General features: G+C 41.3%; 1 protein-coding gene across 4 annotated transcripts in view; it reads right to left on the minus strand.

Annotated features, from left to right (window-relative positions):
* Window positions 1-212: 212 nt before the first annotated feature.
* Window positions 213-15,905, minus strand: part of KIF26A (kinesin family member 26A) — a 93,777-nt gene continuing 78,084 nt past the window's right edge. For 2 of the 4 annotated variants that reach the window (XM_033062935.1, XM_033062932.1), the window contains 10 exons: window positions 14,216-14,309; window positions 13,477-13,739; window positions 13,045-13,228; window positions 12,596-12,755; window positions 10,744-10,906; window positions 6,815-10,193; window positions 3,207-3,397; window positions 2,737-2,757; window positions 2,188-2,338; window positions 213-1,684 (listed from right to left, as the gene is read on the minus strand). In XM_033062935.1, coding sequence (XP_032918826.1) covers window positions 1,509-1,684; window positions 2,188-2,338; window positions 2,737-2,757; window positions 3,207-3,397; window positions 6,815-10,193; window positions 10,744-10,906; window positions 12,596-12,755; window positions 13,045-13,228; window positions 13,477-13,739; window positions 14,216-14,309 — 4,782 coding nt within the window. In that variant the 3' untranslated portion in view covers window positions 213-1,508. The remainder of the gene's footprint in view (window positions 1,685-2,187; window positions 2,339-2,736; window positions 2,758-3,206; window positions 3,398-6,814; window positions 10,194-10,743; window positions 10,907-12,595; window positions 12,756-13,044; window positions 13,229-13,476; window positions 13,740-14,215; window positions 14,310-15,905) is intronic. The other 2 variants (XM_033062936.1, XM_033062933.1) reach the window with 1 other exon arrangement.

Raw genomic sequence — 15,905 nt, forward strand, 5'->3', positions numbered from 1 at the left:
GAGAATATAAGTATTATCACTGCTATTTATTTCACCCTTTGGTGTTTTGTCTCCCTTTCCTGATTGGTTTAGGATGACGAATGTCAGAACTCTGTTCCCAGTTATACACCTCTTGGGCAAAGAGACAGTGCAATGTGACATTTAACACAGTGTACCGAAGAATTCCTCCCTCTTCTGAAAATTAAAATCACATACAAAGCAAAAAGCACTGGTAACAATAGATGTATCTTTTATTCACAGATAAAAACTGAAGCAAGCTGTTATAATACATATTTATACAAAGGATTTGAAAAAACCATAAAAAGGAAGATGATTAGAAAATATGATTCATTATGAAATGTGGTATTACATACACTATTAAACCTTTTCAAAAGTATTTGTTTGGCAACAATTTATCAATAGTTTCCACACTTAAGTGGCCTCCTTCAAAAAAGCACAAATCTCATGCAGCATGTATAAACTTGATCCTGAGGGTTTGCCTTCCTTAGAAAAACTGTAAAAAGATATACTATTTGTCTTAAAAGTTCAAAATGCAAATGCTATATTTATAGTCAAAACTATATAAAAATATGGACCTAACTTAACATTTACAAAAACTTTTTGCTCCTTTTTTTTGCTTGTTTTATGGTTTTGGTAATAAACATAATTCTCAATTCCTGCAGTCAGAGAGGAAAAAAGAAAACCAAAACTAACCACAGTGCCCTTTGTAGACTTCCTCACATTAAGTTTACAACTCCAAAAGAGACCAGGTCTGTGAAAAGTGAGGTTAGTAACCAAGGAAGTAGGTAAGCAGTTAATATATATCTATATATGTATATATCAAATGGAAAACAAACATTTATTTTGATCTGAAAAAGTAATAATACAAAACCTGAAGGTAAAACAATCATCTCAAAATGCCATAATACTCCTTTTCAATAGATAAATGTTCATAAAAATATCTTGAACCCTAACCAAGAAAACAATTATAATACAATTTTAATTCTGCTACATAAAACAGCTTTTCTATGAAACAAGAAGGCAAGTTCAGGTATGAAAACATAATTTACTTATTGCTTTTGCTACAATGTTGTTTGTTTTTTTACATATAGTCATAAATACACTATACAGTATAAAATATTTCGTAGGAATACATTTTGTGATCTCCTTAGGTTTGCTGGCTTTAATTCTAGCACCAAATACAAAAATGAAAATCAAATGAACTTTAAAGGCACTTCCATTTCATGTTTGTTTGTTTGTTTGTTTTTTTAATTAACATCAGGGTTTGTACTAAGCTTCTTCACTTCCCTCTGGTAGAAGCAAGACTTGATCCTACTTTTATCTTTGTACAGCTCAGGTCACGTTGAGGCACCAAATGATTTATGAACATTCCCATTCCTCAGCTGTTTCTTTCTCTTACAACATTCATTGTTGCTTTTTAGTCTTCACCTTTCCTCCTTCACTTCCCAGCTACTTTATCCCTTTACTACTCCAGCTTCACTTCCTTCAGTCCCTTGAAAAACCTCTCTTCAAACCTCCACTTCCCTCGCTCCATCCTGCACATCGGTTATCCCGATATCGAAACACGTCACGATCATGATATGTGACTTGCACAGATTAACACACTGCTCCAGTTCTTCTGTCACTTGTTCCAGTGCCTCCAGGTACTCCTGTGACTCCTTATCAAGATCAGGATCCACTTCAACTGTCAGACAAAAAAGAACTGAGTAAGAGAAACAGCTTATCATAAAACATTATTCTATCACAAAGGAGCCAATATGGTAAAGTGTATTTTCTCTTGAACTAAGATTTTTTTTCCCCCCTTTGTTCAGCAGATGCAAAACTCTGCCTTGAGGCTTCAGTTATGCACAGCACTCAGTTTGGGAACAAATCTCATGCCTCAATTTCCCAGCTATAGCATAGATATGGAAACAATTTTTTTCTTCTTTGGAAAGACAAATAATAAAAGAGTATATATTTAATATTAAAAAACATCATATTTAATATTAACAGCACTATTTTGATGTTCTGGCTGGTTTGGGTGGTTTTTCTGTTCAAACAGCGTATTACAGAAACATGATTGAGTCATAGAGTATTTTAGGACTCAATTCAGCAACATATCAAGTGATTAAATTTTGCAGTGGGACTGCTGACATACTGAAAATCTGTTAGAGGCTGATGATACCACTGTTATTGCAAAATACTTACAGTCTTCTTTCCACTTGTTCGGATCCATCATCAACCTGCACTTCGTCTCTTCCAACTCTTCCTTCAAAAATTCGTGCTTTGCCTTTATTTCTCTGATTCGCTGCTGGCGCCTCTCCAGTATCTTCAGCTTGGTATGGAAATACATCAGACCCTTTTAAGACACAGAAAGACCATTCCATGAATTTTCCTGTTGTGAGCTGGCCCATAAGAGTCTGACAAAAATTGCTCCCAGCTCACTACTTGTAAGGGTGAGCAGGTGGGTTATTTTACTTGGTTGTGGAGTTGGTGGGGTTTTTATGGGTTTTTGGGGGGTCTTTTTATTTGAAGTTTACATTAATGGATTCTAATCTAGAGGAACTGCAAGCTACATCACTTGAGCATTTGTTGCACTTCTCTGAATTGGCAAACATCTCTTAATAAATTCTGAAATTCCTACTGTTTGTAAATTTTTTTTCCACTAGTAAAAATCATAAACACAGCCTAATGATAATGTCAGCGTTACAGTTAATAGCAAAACATGAATTCTTATTTTCTAAAAAGCATTCCTACCTTCTCAACATCCTGGAAAGGCTATTACAAAAGAAAGGGGAAAAAGGCATCAGTAGAACATAGAATTCTGGTCTCTAAAATAGAATTAGCTGAAGTGTTTTCCAATTACAAGTAAGTTAAACTCAGTATATCCCTGATTTAATAGAATCCTGTCATTTACATAAAGAGTTAATGACCCTGTTGTTGAGGGGGGCTGTAAGGTTCCACCAGCCAGGCTGGGATTATGAAGTCTTCCCATAATGTGTTCATTGGTAACTTCCATTTACACCATCAGTCATGTTAGCCACGATTAATTTTAGACAGTAATCATTTTTTCTGTGTTAAGGGTACCCCAACATATGAATTGTAAAATTAATAATTATAGTACTTTAATTGCACTCAATTTCCTGAACACCATTCTGGCATTCAAGCAAGGACTTTGTCTGTATATTGTAATTTAAGTTGTCTACAGTTGTAAAATATGTGCTGACCTCAGTTTCCTCTTGTCTGTGTCGCTGTAATCGTTCCACATCATCAATCTCATAAACTTTAATTTCAAATGGCTCTTTCAAAGTGCCTGGCAAAGGTGGTAGATCAACCCATTGGCCAGTGACACTGGGTTTTCTTCCTAAGGAAGCAGCATCTGGCAGTGGTGCAGGAATCAGTCTGCGACGCTGGAGACCTAAAATACAAAAACAAACATTTCTCAGGCTCTAAGAGACTAACATGCTGCAGAACTTACTGCAGTGAATTAAGGAAAGATCTAGGTTCTCAGCATACTTAGCAAGAAATGCTTTTCTTGATCTTTTCCTTTTATTAAAATACCCTCAGGCTGCTAACTGAGTTACTGCCTTGACAAAGTAGGTTTCACTTGGTTCCCAGATGGGAACAACAGCAGTTCCTCTCCCAAAGCAGATGTCTGAACATCAGTGCTTTATTATCTCCTTGCAGAAATATTTTGTCTGGATTGATTTTTCTTTGGTGGACTACAATGGTATTCATTACCTTGAAAAGGCAGTGAGATAGCGAATAATCTAAGAACTAATACTGATAATGGCTTACTCATCTGGAAATCTGCTCTTCCAGTTAAAGCCAAGCAAGGCTATCTAGGATCTCTGTCACTGTATTACATCTTTGCAAAGCTCAATCATTTCCCTCCAGAACTACTACTGCTATTTTAGGGTGCTAAATACCAGCAGTTTTCAGTGACTCTGTGGGACTGACAGGCATTCAGAAGGCACCAACCAAGCTGCAACTTGAGCACCTCTAACGTTGAGACGTCTCACACCTTTACACTAGCACCCAGAAGCTCAGTGCATGACAAAACTCAGCAATTCTGGGAGCCTTCAATAGAATACTAAGAGATTTTCCAAGAAAATCATACTGCTCCATTATGCTTCTGCTAGGGTTCAAGTTTCATGAAGCAGAGACTGAGTTATAGCCTCCAAAAATGCTGATGCTTTTGATTGCAAGAGTTGGCACTCTGGGGCCCAGAGGGGTGTTTTTGTGATTATTAAGTCTCTTACCATTCTCTAAAAACCTGACCTTTACAGTACAGTATGTCTGAAGCATAAGTACATGCAAAGAACTGGTCAGGCAACATTAACAAGCCTGCATTAACAATTCCTAAGAAGAGGAGGGATGAAAGCCACCAGAAACAAGCTGAAGTAATACAAGGTAGCAGTAAGTATAAGAAGGGTTTAAGTGACTGGTGACAATAAATTTAGTACTTAATTGCCTCTTCTTATTAAAAACTAACTCAGAGGTGAAGAGTCTTGTTTCTTCTGCTCTTACTAAAGGGAGCACATCAAACAAAGAACACAGCTCTGCTCAAAAGACAACGCTGCCAAAATAACTTCTGGGCTGAGACCTCTACAGGAGAGGTAAGTGCAAGTTAATTAAGACTGTCAGATAAGTCCTGTCATGAACTTCAACACAAAATGAAGACAAAATCCCAGCAGGCACCCCCAAAGCAAAACACCTCCGCTGATACCCCAAAAGTTACCTGCTTTATATATTCTTAAGAAAAACATCCCTCATTCTTAATTACATCCTTGCTGCTTTTTAAGTAACACGAACAAAACAGGAATGTTTTCAAAAGGGGAAGACTTTACTTCTACAAAACCGTTCTCACAAGCCCAATCCATTCAGCCTGAAACACCACTACAGTCCTGTGGGATGAAGACACACTCTAACCCTGATCCTGTAACTGCTTTGGTGACAGGAGATCCCTCTGAGGAGGACACCAAACAGATGTGGCCAAACACATGCAATAAGCAGGCAAACTTCATCTCCTACTGCACAAGCCAGTCAATGTCATTTCTCCAAGAAAGAAGTTATAAGAAGGATAAGGGGACAGGTTTACAGTGACATACATGGGAGTAGGATCTGTCCTTAAATCCAGAGACTCCAACAGAGTCTGGTGTCATATAAACTACTCCAACAATATCAAATAATGTGCAAAGATTACAGTTATTTTAGAACAATAATAGGTCTGAACCAAACATTTCTCATAAGAAATATTCAATGTATTTCCTGGTAAAACCGCATTTCATGCATAAAACACATTATTTTCTCAAAGTCTACAGCACTCCAAAGAAGTAATACATAATTTACTGATATAGAGCAATTACAACTGGAAAAAGAAATAGTTTGTCATTTTTAAAGACCTTATAAGTATTTCCTGGGGCAAAAACAAATACAAATCCATCAGTGGGTAATGCCTTCTCAATATGTGTGCAACTTATACAGCTGTTAATATTGATTTGTAGGAAAGGTTTAAGAGGCTGATATGCTATGGAAAGAGAAGTACAGCAAATGTTGCACTAAGTTTCAAAAATAATTTATCACTTGCTGAAGCAACTCAGTTTCCTTGATCAGAAAGCAACATGAGATCAATGGATCAACTTCATTCATTTGGTTTTACTGCCTGAACTGATCATCGTGGGTATCCTCCAGGGATTGCAGTAATTGCCACTTTCCAACCAGAAGTTCAGATCCAGCAGATTGCTGATTTTAGTTCCTACTGTTATTTCCAGCAGTCAGTATGCCCAGGTTGCTGAAGGAGGCTGCTGGTCATGATCTACATGGCACTGGTTGCCATGGATTCTTTACAATATCAACTTAGATCTGAGATCTCAACTTAGATCTGAGAAATGAACACTGTAGACCCAATCCTATGAGCCAGATTTTGAAGCTGACTACAAACACGCTTGGTTGCAGCTGCACTTACATGAGCAGCAGCAGCGAAAGCAATAAGGAAAGGCACCAGAGGGAAGGAAAGGCAACCTGGCTCCCACATGCCCACCTCTGCTTGGTGTGGTCACACACAATGAGCCAGAGCCGCCTCTTCCAACCAACGCTCCCAGTTTCCTACTGCTTATAGTGCCCATACACACCCCCTAAAATTTCTTAATATAAATATTATTAGAGTGCAATACAATAATGTTGTGATTAGCTGGTAGCATTAGCCTAAGAGTCACTGCATCTCAGGCACGTGCCCTACTGCTCCAAGCCTTGCCTTTGGGTAATCTAATGCACATTTGGCAATCCTCATTAACTCACAAATGCTCTTCTCCCCTCCTGGCCCATTCCTTTGTTTCTAAACTACAGTCCTAGCTGGTCTCTCTGGCATTCCCTCACAGACAAATAGCAGCAGAGCTCCTCCTTCCCTCACTGCCCTTCTCTCACCATTCTTCCAGGATCACTCAATCCTCACAAAAACTCACCAGCACTCACCCAGCACCTCACTTTTCCCTATACACCCTCTTATTTGGGCCACCCTGGTCCAGGTCCTGTTGAGGGATGAAGGAATGTCCCCCACCTGCCGGCAGCCACCTGCTGCACCCCAGGGCACCCACACCTCTCCTGCCCTCTCCACCACAGCACCTGTGTCACACCTGCAGCTTTGAAGTTAAATAAATGACAAGTAGCTGCTGTCACAGCAGTACACATGCACACACAAGCACATGCAGTCAGTTCACCTCTCTGCTTTCAGTTCCTCCACTCCTGTCTGTCAAAGATGCCCCAAAACGCCTCCATCCTCAGGACGCACTGGAGTACCAGCGAACACTTGGCCATCTGCCCCTTCATGTCTTACCTGTCGATCGTTTCTTGGGGGATTTAAGGCTCCTCATCCGACCCGGTGACGACATGCCGCTCTCGCTCATGGAGTCGTGTGCCGAGGAGGCGCTGCCGGTGGCCTCGCTGTCCCGAATCATGCTCTCATAGCCGCTGCTGCCCCCGCTGTGGTAGAACAGAGCCGTCCTCCCCATGGCTGGGGGCAGCTCCCCGCTCAGGACGCTGCTGTTGTCACTGCCGTGCCCGCTGCTGTAGCGCTGCGGCCGCCGCGGTGCCGTGATCTTGCTGTAGGGAGACGGCAGCACCGGCACCTGTGACTTCTCGTCGCTGAGGTTGATGCCGCTGTCGTTGCCGCTGTCAGAGTCGGTGGAGCCTCGGAAATGTCCCGCCTTGGCGGAGCCGCCCGACACCAGCTCGTTGACGCGGCTGTTGGCCGCCCTCATGGCCTGCTTGGTGCCCATGATGGTCCCGCGGCCTGGTTTGCCGCTGACAGGCTGCACTGCTCGGGGGGCTGCCTTCCCACCGGGGGCCACGCCAGAGCCCTTCCCTGCAGGCTGCGCCAGGGACTTCACAGAGGAGCTGAGAGACTTTGACCCGCTGGCAGAGAGGCCCCGGTTTTTATTCCCACTGGCTTGCACCTTCTGGTTAGCTGTGGGTTTTGCCTGGCTGTTTTTACCAGGGGCAGGGGTGGTGAAGGGCAGTGGCAAACCCATACTGGAAGGAACAGGAGGGACCCCCAGCCTGGGGACAGAGCGCCCTGCCCGGCTGCTGCCAGTGCTCCCGCTGTCCCTCACCATGCTGGCTTTGGATCCAACTGATGTCAGGCTGTCACACCTCTCCAGAGACATGTGGCTCCCGTATCGGTGCACAGTTTCACTCTTTGATGCCTTCACCTTTAAGCTAGATGTCATCTTGGGCAAAGAGTGGTCACCCTTCAAGTTCATTTTGCTGCTGGCACTTTCACTAAAGTAAGAGCCAGCTTTCAATCGCAAATCTGCTTCGTCTTCAGCCTTTGGCGTGGCAGCTCTGGCAAAGTCCAGGCCAGAGGCTTTCCCCCCACCGTTACCCAGACCAACAGGTTTCTGCTCCAGGCTCGATTTACGTACAGGAGGTGTTGGAGGTGTTGGCCCACCTGGTCTGGGCAACATGGTTGATTTCTGTGGCGTGTTCTTCTTTCCCAGGGACGATTTCAAGCTGCCCGTGACCAAGGGAGCATCTGAATTCCCTCGGGTGACAGACTCCGGCAAAGTACTGTTAGCGTGTGACACCGGCATCACTCCCAGCGTGGTGGCTCCTCTCTTCAGCTGTGGCATCTTCATCACAACTTCTGATTTCTTTGCAGCTCCGCTGGAGGATTTGCAGGCCATTTCACAACCATCCACAACCCTCTGCGAACAGGCGAGCATAGTCTGTGACTTTGTTGGCCTGGATGCTGTGCCAAAACACTGGGCAGCTTTTTCTGGCTGCTTCTCAGTACCAAATGTGTGAGGTTTTGGAGGCAGCAGTGACTCTGCAGGTTTTGCTTCCAAGTGATAATCGGAGCGTAACAGCCAAGGATCTTCAAATATACCATGTGGATTCTGCAGCTCTTTATAGCTGAGGACAGTATTATTGTGGATTGGAGAAGAGGTAGTTTTTGTTTTCCTAGGAAGACTAGAATGTATTGTTTCTATCACAGGCGCATCACGAGAATTACTAAATTTAATTTTTACTGGCTGATCAGTGACACAAAAAGCACTTTTTATCTGAGATGCTTTGGTAGTTTCAGAGGTTTGAGGGCTTTTGCCTGAGGAAAGCTTGCTGGAACTCAAGCTCTCACTCTCCAGCTCAGAGAAGCAAAATCCACTGTCATTCAGAGCACTTTTCAGGGGGACACATAAATGGGATGAGTCCAAACTGAAGGGTTCCTCAGAGTTATTACAGTTGTAAGATGACTGTGCGACAAAACTGTCACTGGACTGGGCTCCATCACTTTCAATTGTACAAATGCTGACTTCACTAAGCCATGAACTGATGGAGGAACGTCTGCTGCTGGTAAAGGGATCCTTAGCAAAGGGCACAACAATGTCAATATTTACACCAGTAGAAGTCTCCTGTGAGGTATAAGCATCAAACTCATCGTTTATGCTGCTGATAATACTGACCGGCCTTGAACCTGATGCAAGGGCCTGAAGGGAGCAGTCACTGTTAAAGCTAATGATACTGGAAGGTCTCCCATTATCCATAATTCCACTAATAGAGAGCTCTTCCACCACTGTGAAAACAAGCTCATCCTCTCCATTCAGCTCAACAGGCTGCTGCAAAGTCACTGTGGTGGTCAGTATATCCCGATCAAAACATTTCCCTCGGAATGCTGACCTGAAGCTGTGTACCTCTATCGCACCTGATGGACTCTGGGTGTTGCCACCAAAAAGGAATGTGCTTCCTAAAGGGTTCTCCTCAGGTTTGTTTCCCATCTGTTTGCTCATTCCCACAGGAGGAGTCCGAACTGTGTTGCTATTGTCCAGCTCCAAATTCTCAGCTTTGGGGCTTGGGGAGTGTTCTCTCTGCTGTGGAGGGGGAGGTGCTGGGCTTGGCAGGGGTCTCTTCACATACAAGGACTTTTCCTTAGTGACACATTCAGCTGTGGCCTTATTCTGCTCTGGATTTCTCAAAGGGCTACACCTTGAAGTCTGCAGGGAATCAGTGATTGTCTCTCTCTCCCCCTCTAGGATAGAGTCCATTATTTTGTTGTCAGCTCTGCTCTGCAGCTTGGAAAGCTCTGCTTTCAAGTGAGGTGTGCCATTTTCTTGACAGTTGCCATTGCTACCCCTCGGTGTAACAGCCTGGAAAAGAAGGTTATGTCCTTTTTTGGGAGATGCAGTTTCTTGTGGAATCGGTTTCTTAAATCCTCCAGAAGGAGAGGATACTTTTTCCTTTATCAACTTAGACTGTGCATTTTCTGTACTTCCAGGAACAGGACTACAGTTGGACCCAACAGAGATTTCTCCACAAGCAAATTTCATGGGTTCCTCACTTCCATCAATGCACTCTAACCTTTCCTGCAGTTCAGCAAAAGTGTTGCATTTGAAATGGTCCTTGTCAGAACTCCTACCAATAGCAGAATTGTCTTTATTCCTCTTCTTATTTAGGGACGGGATAATGGGAACAAACTCTGGTGGACCTTCATTATCTGTCAATTCCCTGTCAGACAAAGCTGCACCGTTGGGACCAACATAGATGACAGTGTCACAAGACTGCTCACTGCTGGAGGAATAATCAGGATCACTGGATATATTCAGGACTGGAATGTCAGGGTCAAGGGCAACAGTTCGTGGGTGGAATGGTCGCAAATGGGGCGGTCTCCGGACGTGTCCTTCTTCACAAGAACTCTCTCCTCCAGATGAGCTGGATGCATACTGCAAATGACAAGAAAAGTTATTGGTATCAATTGTAAATAAGTATATACATGTACAGTAAGTGATTAAAAGGTCAGGTTGCAATATACTCTGTGCTTTGTGTATACTATCACAACTACATCTAGTGGGAAAATATTAGAGGGGAGGGTAAATTAAAATAACATGCTACATAGATTTTACTGTATTAGTAATAATATAACAATCACACCTTTTCAGATAATTTCCATTAAATATTATGCATTGTCTTTCTCCTCAATAGTTTTCTGTTCCTCCTCTATTGATCTTTAATTAATACTGATAGAAGCTTTTGAGATAGTTTCCACATGTAAGCAAAGAAAGAATACGTGTTTGAAACAAAAAGAAGGGAATTTCAGGATTAAGGACTGGGGGCAGGACGATGGCTCCATGCCAAGTCATTTGTCAATTCCTCTCCTGAGATTCTATGCATTTTGTATTACTTCCTACCATCAAGAAATCCCATGTTCCCCTACTGAGAGGTTAGGAAAACTAATTTTCAAATGAATTAATTTCTGCTTTTTTGTGAACCGACCTTGGATTTCTTCTTTCTCATGCGGTGGATTCGTGATGCAAGCTGAACTGTGGTGAGAGTCTCTGCATAATTGGCTGGGGAGTCAGAAATGTGTGCAATCATAGTAGTCCTGCAGTTGATGTTCCCAAGTGATTCCCTCAACAACATGGTCAACTTGTTGTCCCTGTGCAAAAAATGAAAACACAAGGATTATTTAAAGAAACCACCACCTTTTTTTGCAGAATTTTATACCACAAACTGTGCTTTCACTCTCATGCATGCATGGTACATGTAGATAAGAAATATGCTTCTGTTATTGACCACACTTATAATGTGTCTAAATGTACACATATACAAAGGTTTCAATATTTTATCTGCCTGTGTATTTACAGTATGGTCGGTCATTTTGCTGCTTCGGAAATTTTTAACCAATTGACTGATAATTAGTTTTCTCAGGTTTAGGTCATACTACCCGAAAGACCTTATGAGCGCCATATTTTTAGCTGAACAGACTTAGTACCTGGATAGTTACATTCTGTAAGCTCTATGCAAACACTTTTAATAATCAAAAATAAAAGAAGTCAACAGAAATGGTATGAAATCTCTAAACAGACATGTTAGATACCAGAAATACAAGTATCACCCCAACTAATGTACTTTCCATTCTGCCACCTGTGATCTTCTCTGACATAGCAAAAAGGAAGCAGAATTTATCCCTGGAGGCTTTCCTGGTGATGCAAAGCCTCCACTGTGGACAGTAAAGCTGACAAGACAAGTGACATTTTGTCCTCCGCTGGTCTCCAAGACATCTATCCCCACTGCTCCTTGGAGTAGAAGGCTCCTGGCTTCCTGCTGCCCTCACTGAGAAGTTCCAGCCTGAGGGAACTCCTGTCATGTCTGGTCACTAAACCACAGTAGCTAACCAAGTTGAGAATCTGCCCTTCCCTATTCTAACCCATCTATCCTCTACTCCACACACAAACCTAGCAAGTACCCTGAGGAAAATATCTCTCTGCCTAATACAGAAAGAAAAAACCACCTGCTTGAGATGCAGCACTAGATAAAATCCGTGAAATGACATGATTGATAATGCATTATAACTTTGTGCTGTTGTTAAGACAAGCAGCAATTAAGTTTAAGGACTGAAGGCCAAGTTCTGGTAAGTGTGCTTACAGTGTGACTGTTGTCTTTTAGCTGGACTCCCCACAGGTGTGTTTGACAAAAAATTGTCAGAGACACTCCACAAAGGAACACACCTAAATATTCACTTCCGCTAAACTTCTGCAACATGGTGATCTTTTTATTTTTTCTTTTAATTGAAAAGATGTATTATCCAAAAAGACATGTAGAAGTAACAACCCTTGATGACCCTACTTGATCAACACTCAATAATTTTCCAAAATTTCAGTACAGTTTCTACATTTGCAAAAATAAGAGAAAATTCTGCTAAATTTGAGTTCAATTATTCACTAATGTCCAGCCAGCTGAGCTCAGACAAAAATTCCAAATCCAGGAAACAAAGAGGAGAGAGAAGGAAAGAAAACATCTTAGTCATTTTCCCGTCACTTTTTTCAACAATCAAACCCTCCCCAACCCTTCACCTAAATTCAGTATAAACCAATACACCACTTTTGGCCATCTAACTAAGATTTTCACATTGGCTGAACATTTAAAAACCAGTGTGTATGTTAATACGGACAAAAAGATGAACAGATATGTGTACCTGTAGGAGTGACCTTAAAAGAAGACAGACCCCTCTCTGACAGAATTTTCTTAAACTTTGTATTAGGTAAACAGTACATTATTGATGCAATCCATTTCTCAGGTAACACCAGCCACAAATTTAAGATAATGCAGACTAGAATTCACTTACTTATATGGCACGTGCTTAGCACCATTAATTAAGGCCAAAATTACGTTGCCCAGGGCAGAGAGAGACAGACACAGAGAGCCTCCTCCATCTCGGCTCTTGCTCAGCACTTTTTCACAGCTCCCTAGATCAATGAGATGCAAACGACTGCGTCCTCCAGACACTAAAACAAAAAGGGGAAAAACAGTTGTACATCACGTTCTTGTGTGGACTCAAGCCAAATGTGGTATTCAAAAGGCATTCAAATGAGGAGAATAATGAATACAGCATGGGATAATGACCAAATTAATATTTAATTGTAAGGAAACCAGATATTAGTCACAGCTATGAAAGTTAAAGGTGACTCAACTGGCTTGAGAGTTCATTTTCTTCGTTTTAAGTTAATTGCAGATTATTATTAAAACTAAGACCACATCATTTAAAAATAAACAATATGGTAAGAACATTCATACTTCCTCCTTTGCCACTCTTCTCCATGCGATACTGGTATATGTGAAGAGTAAAGAGCATGTGTGAATTCCTCCTATCTTCCTCGTCACATTCAGGCTTGCTGGTGCTTCTGGCAGCAATTGCAGCATCAAGGAAAAAGGCAGCTTTCTCTGCTGTTGGAGCCCTTAGCTCACTTTGGTTTTGAAGCTTGAGTATAAACAAGAAAATGACAAATTAGCATGGGGGCATTTTTAAAATAATTTTTTGCTGAACATGCTAAATCTCCAGGGCGCTAAGAGAAACAAATATGTACACCATGGGAGAAGGGCTTATAAATTAAAAGCAATATTTTTTTTTACTGGCTTAAAAGTTGTCATAATTGTTATCAGATAAAAGGAAATAAAAGTAGAAGAAAGTCAGGCTCAGAAAAATCTATGTTGTGATATTCATTATACCTGGGTTCCACATATTGGGTCTTCTCTCAGATAAACCCCAGGAGACTGGCCATCCTGAAGGCTGCCAGTGGCTACTTCAGCTAACAAATCCTTAAGGTTTTCATCTTTGCCACTGATCTCTACAGCAGATACTCTAATAGAGAAACGAGTTCCAGTTTTTTCTTTACGTTCATTGATCAGTTTGAAGAGCCAAGAAATTGCACAGGGGATGATACCAAGGCTTTGTGTGGAGTTATCTTTCCCAATCATGGTAAAAGATTTTCCTAGAACGAAAAGACAAACATAAACACAATTAACCTTTCTTGTACAAGGCAGTATGTCTTCATATTGTCACCTGATATCACCATGGTACATTACATGTACCATGTGCTGCACAGATAAGGGAAAAAAATTCTAAGTATGTAATTAATAATCCATTACTATTTATTCAATTAGGTTTGTAAGTTTTGTAAGCCAGACCCACAGCAAATTAGTGTTAAAAACATCTCTGATCTTTTGATTTTCATCACAGTGCACCTACATAAACTTGCTCTTGAATAAGCTAATCTGATGCTACATTTTACCTTTTCAAATTAAAACTTACAATCACAGTGTAGAAATAAACCGTGATAAGTTTGCAAAGCTAATTAAAAAGAAATTCTAATCTATTCATATACTCCAGGTTTATTGTTCCAGGAGTTGACAGCATGTAATTACCAGACTGACATAGTAATTAACTGTAACGAATTTGGGAGCTCACCAAGCTTGACATGACCAAAGCAAAATATGCAACCATCTGCACCATTCACAACAGACTGGATTACTTCTGCTACTGTTCCAGAGCATACCTCAGCCTGAAAGAAAAATTGGAGACAAGTAAGTGAAAGAGCATATACTGCTGTGGTTTTTACTGTTCTTCTGCAATGAAATGAATTACTCAATATTTTTGAGGTGCAATATTCTCCCCATTCTTATGGCATCTGTCCTATTATTTCAGTAACCATGCTATCTTAAAAAAATAATAAAATACACTACTACAGCCTAAAATAGTTTTCAATTCTATTAAACCTATTCTCTTGGAATATTGATTCTATGACTAATGTAGCAAACTGAATGCTATCCAACCAGGCTTCCTGCTGGTATAATAGCTTAGCCAAGGCTATTCAGTAATAGTAGCAACTCCACTGAAATTAAGCTACTCAGGAGTGCTCACAGGAATTAAAAAGACATCCATACTGGAGAAAATGCATTAAGATCCCTGAATAAGATTTCATAGTATCACATTTTCCTCTTCCAGCAGAAACATCATCATGGATAAAGAGAACTTGCTAAAATATTTGATTGTGCTAAAACCAGTTTATCCACGTCAGGGAAGGTTTCAAATACACAATAAGATGATCTATTAAGTACAGCAACTGGGGGCAGGGGAGGGGGCTGCTGTAAATATGTAACTACAGTGAAATGATAAGGCTCTGTTTGCAGGTGCATGGCAGCAAGCTTGCCCCCAGCAATAATGCCTCCACAGAAGGAGCTGCAGTGGCCAACATCACCCAAAAACATCACAACAGGCCACCCAACAGGCCTGCTACAAGGAACTGAAAAGTCAGCCCAAACCAGGGCCAGGAGCCTGAAGGACTGGTGCCAAAACCAGCAGACATGCAGGCTGTGACCAGACACCTTGCAGCAGGGCTGGCAGCACAAGTGAAAAAACCTCACTTCCAGGTCTGGACGAATGCTGAGACTGCTGTTGCACACTTCTGCACAAAGACCCTGTTTGAACTTATGCAGGATCTAAAAACAGCTTTTGGATGTGGTTACCTGTGCTTTGGGCACTGATGTGTGTGGGAAGCTATTCTCCATCTTTAGTGCTTGTCTGGAACTTAGACTCAATAGGTATTTTCCTATCTACAGTCTGATATCCAAAAAAATAAACAAGGAGAAGAGGAGGGGATTATAAACTAGACCTTGTCATATTTTCTCAGCATTAACAGACTGCTTTCACCTTGGATGCTTTGTGCTGCATTTTTCACCCTAATTTTTTTTTCAGCAGTTCAAATTTGATGTAGTTCTTCAAATGCTGTTGAATTACTTCTTTTTTAAAGCTGTTCTAGGATTTTATTTCTGAACCAAAGATTTTTCACAGAAGGAATTATCAGATGTCCATGAGTGCAACCTCCCTGAATATACTGCAGACCCCAATCCTCTCAGACCAGCCATCCTGTCTGCACAGCAGATTTCAGGTCTGAGGCTACTACTGAATAAATGCTCCCTTTTGCAGGCCAAAAGAAAGACATGCATCACCATCAGCACAACCATCAACATAAAATAATCAGTCAAAATCACAGAATAAACAAACTGGAAAAGGTTCAGATAATGTAAAAGCTCCATGTTCCAGTATAACAATCCCAAGGGGTCAGCTTTACCTTTCCTCCTAACAGCATTTAGTTTAA

This window comes from Catharus ustulatus, chromosome 6 (genome assembly GCF_009819885.2).
Source record: "Catharus ustulatus isolate bCatUst1 chromosome 6, bCatUst1.pri.v2, whole genome shotgun sequence".
NCBI lineage: Eukaryota > Metazoa > Chordata > Aves > Passeriformes > Turdidae > Catharus > Catharus ustulatus.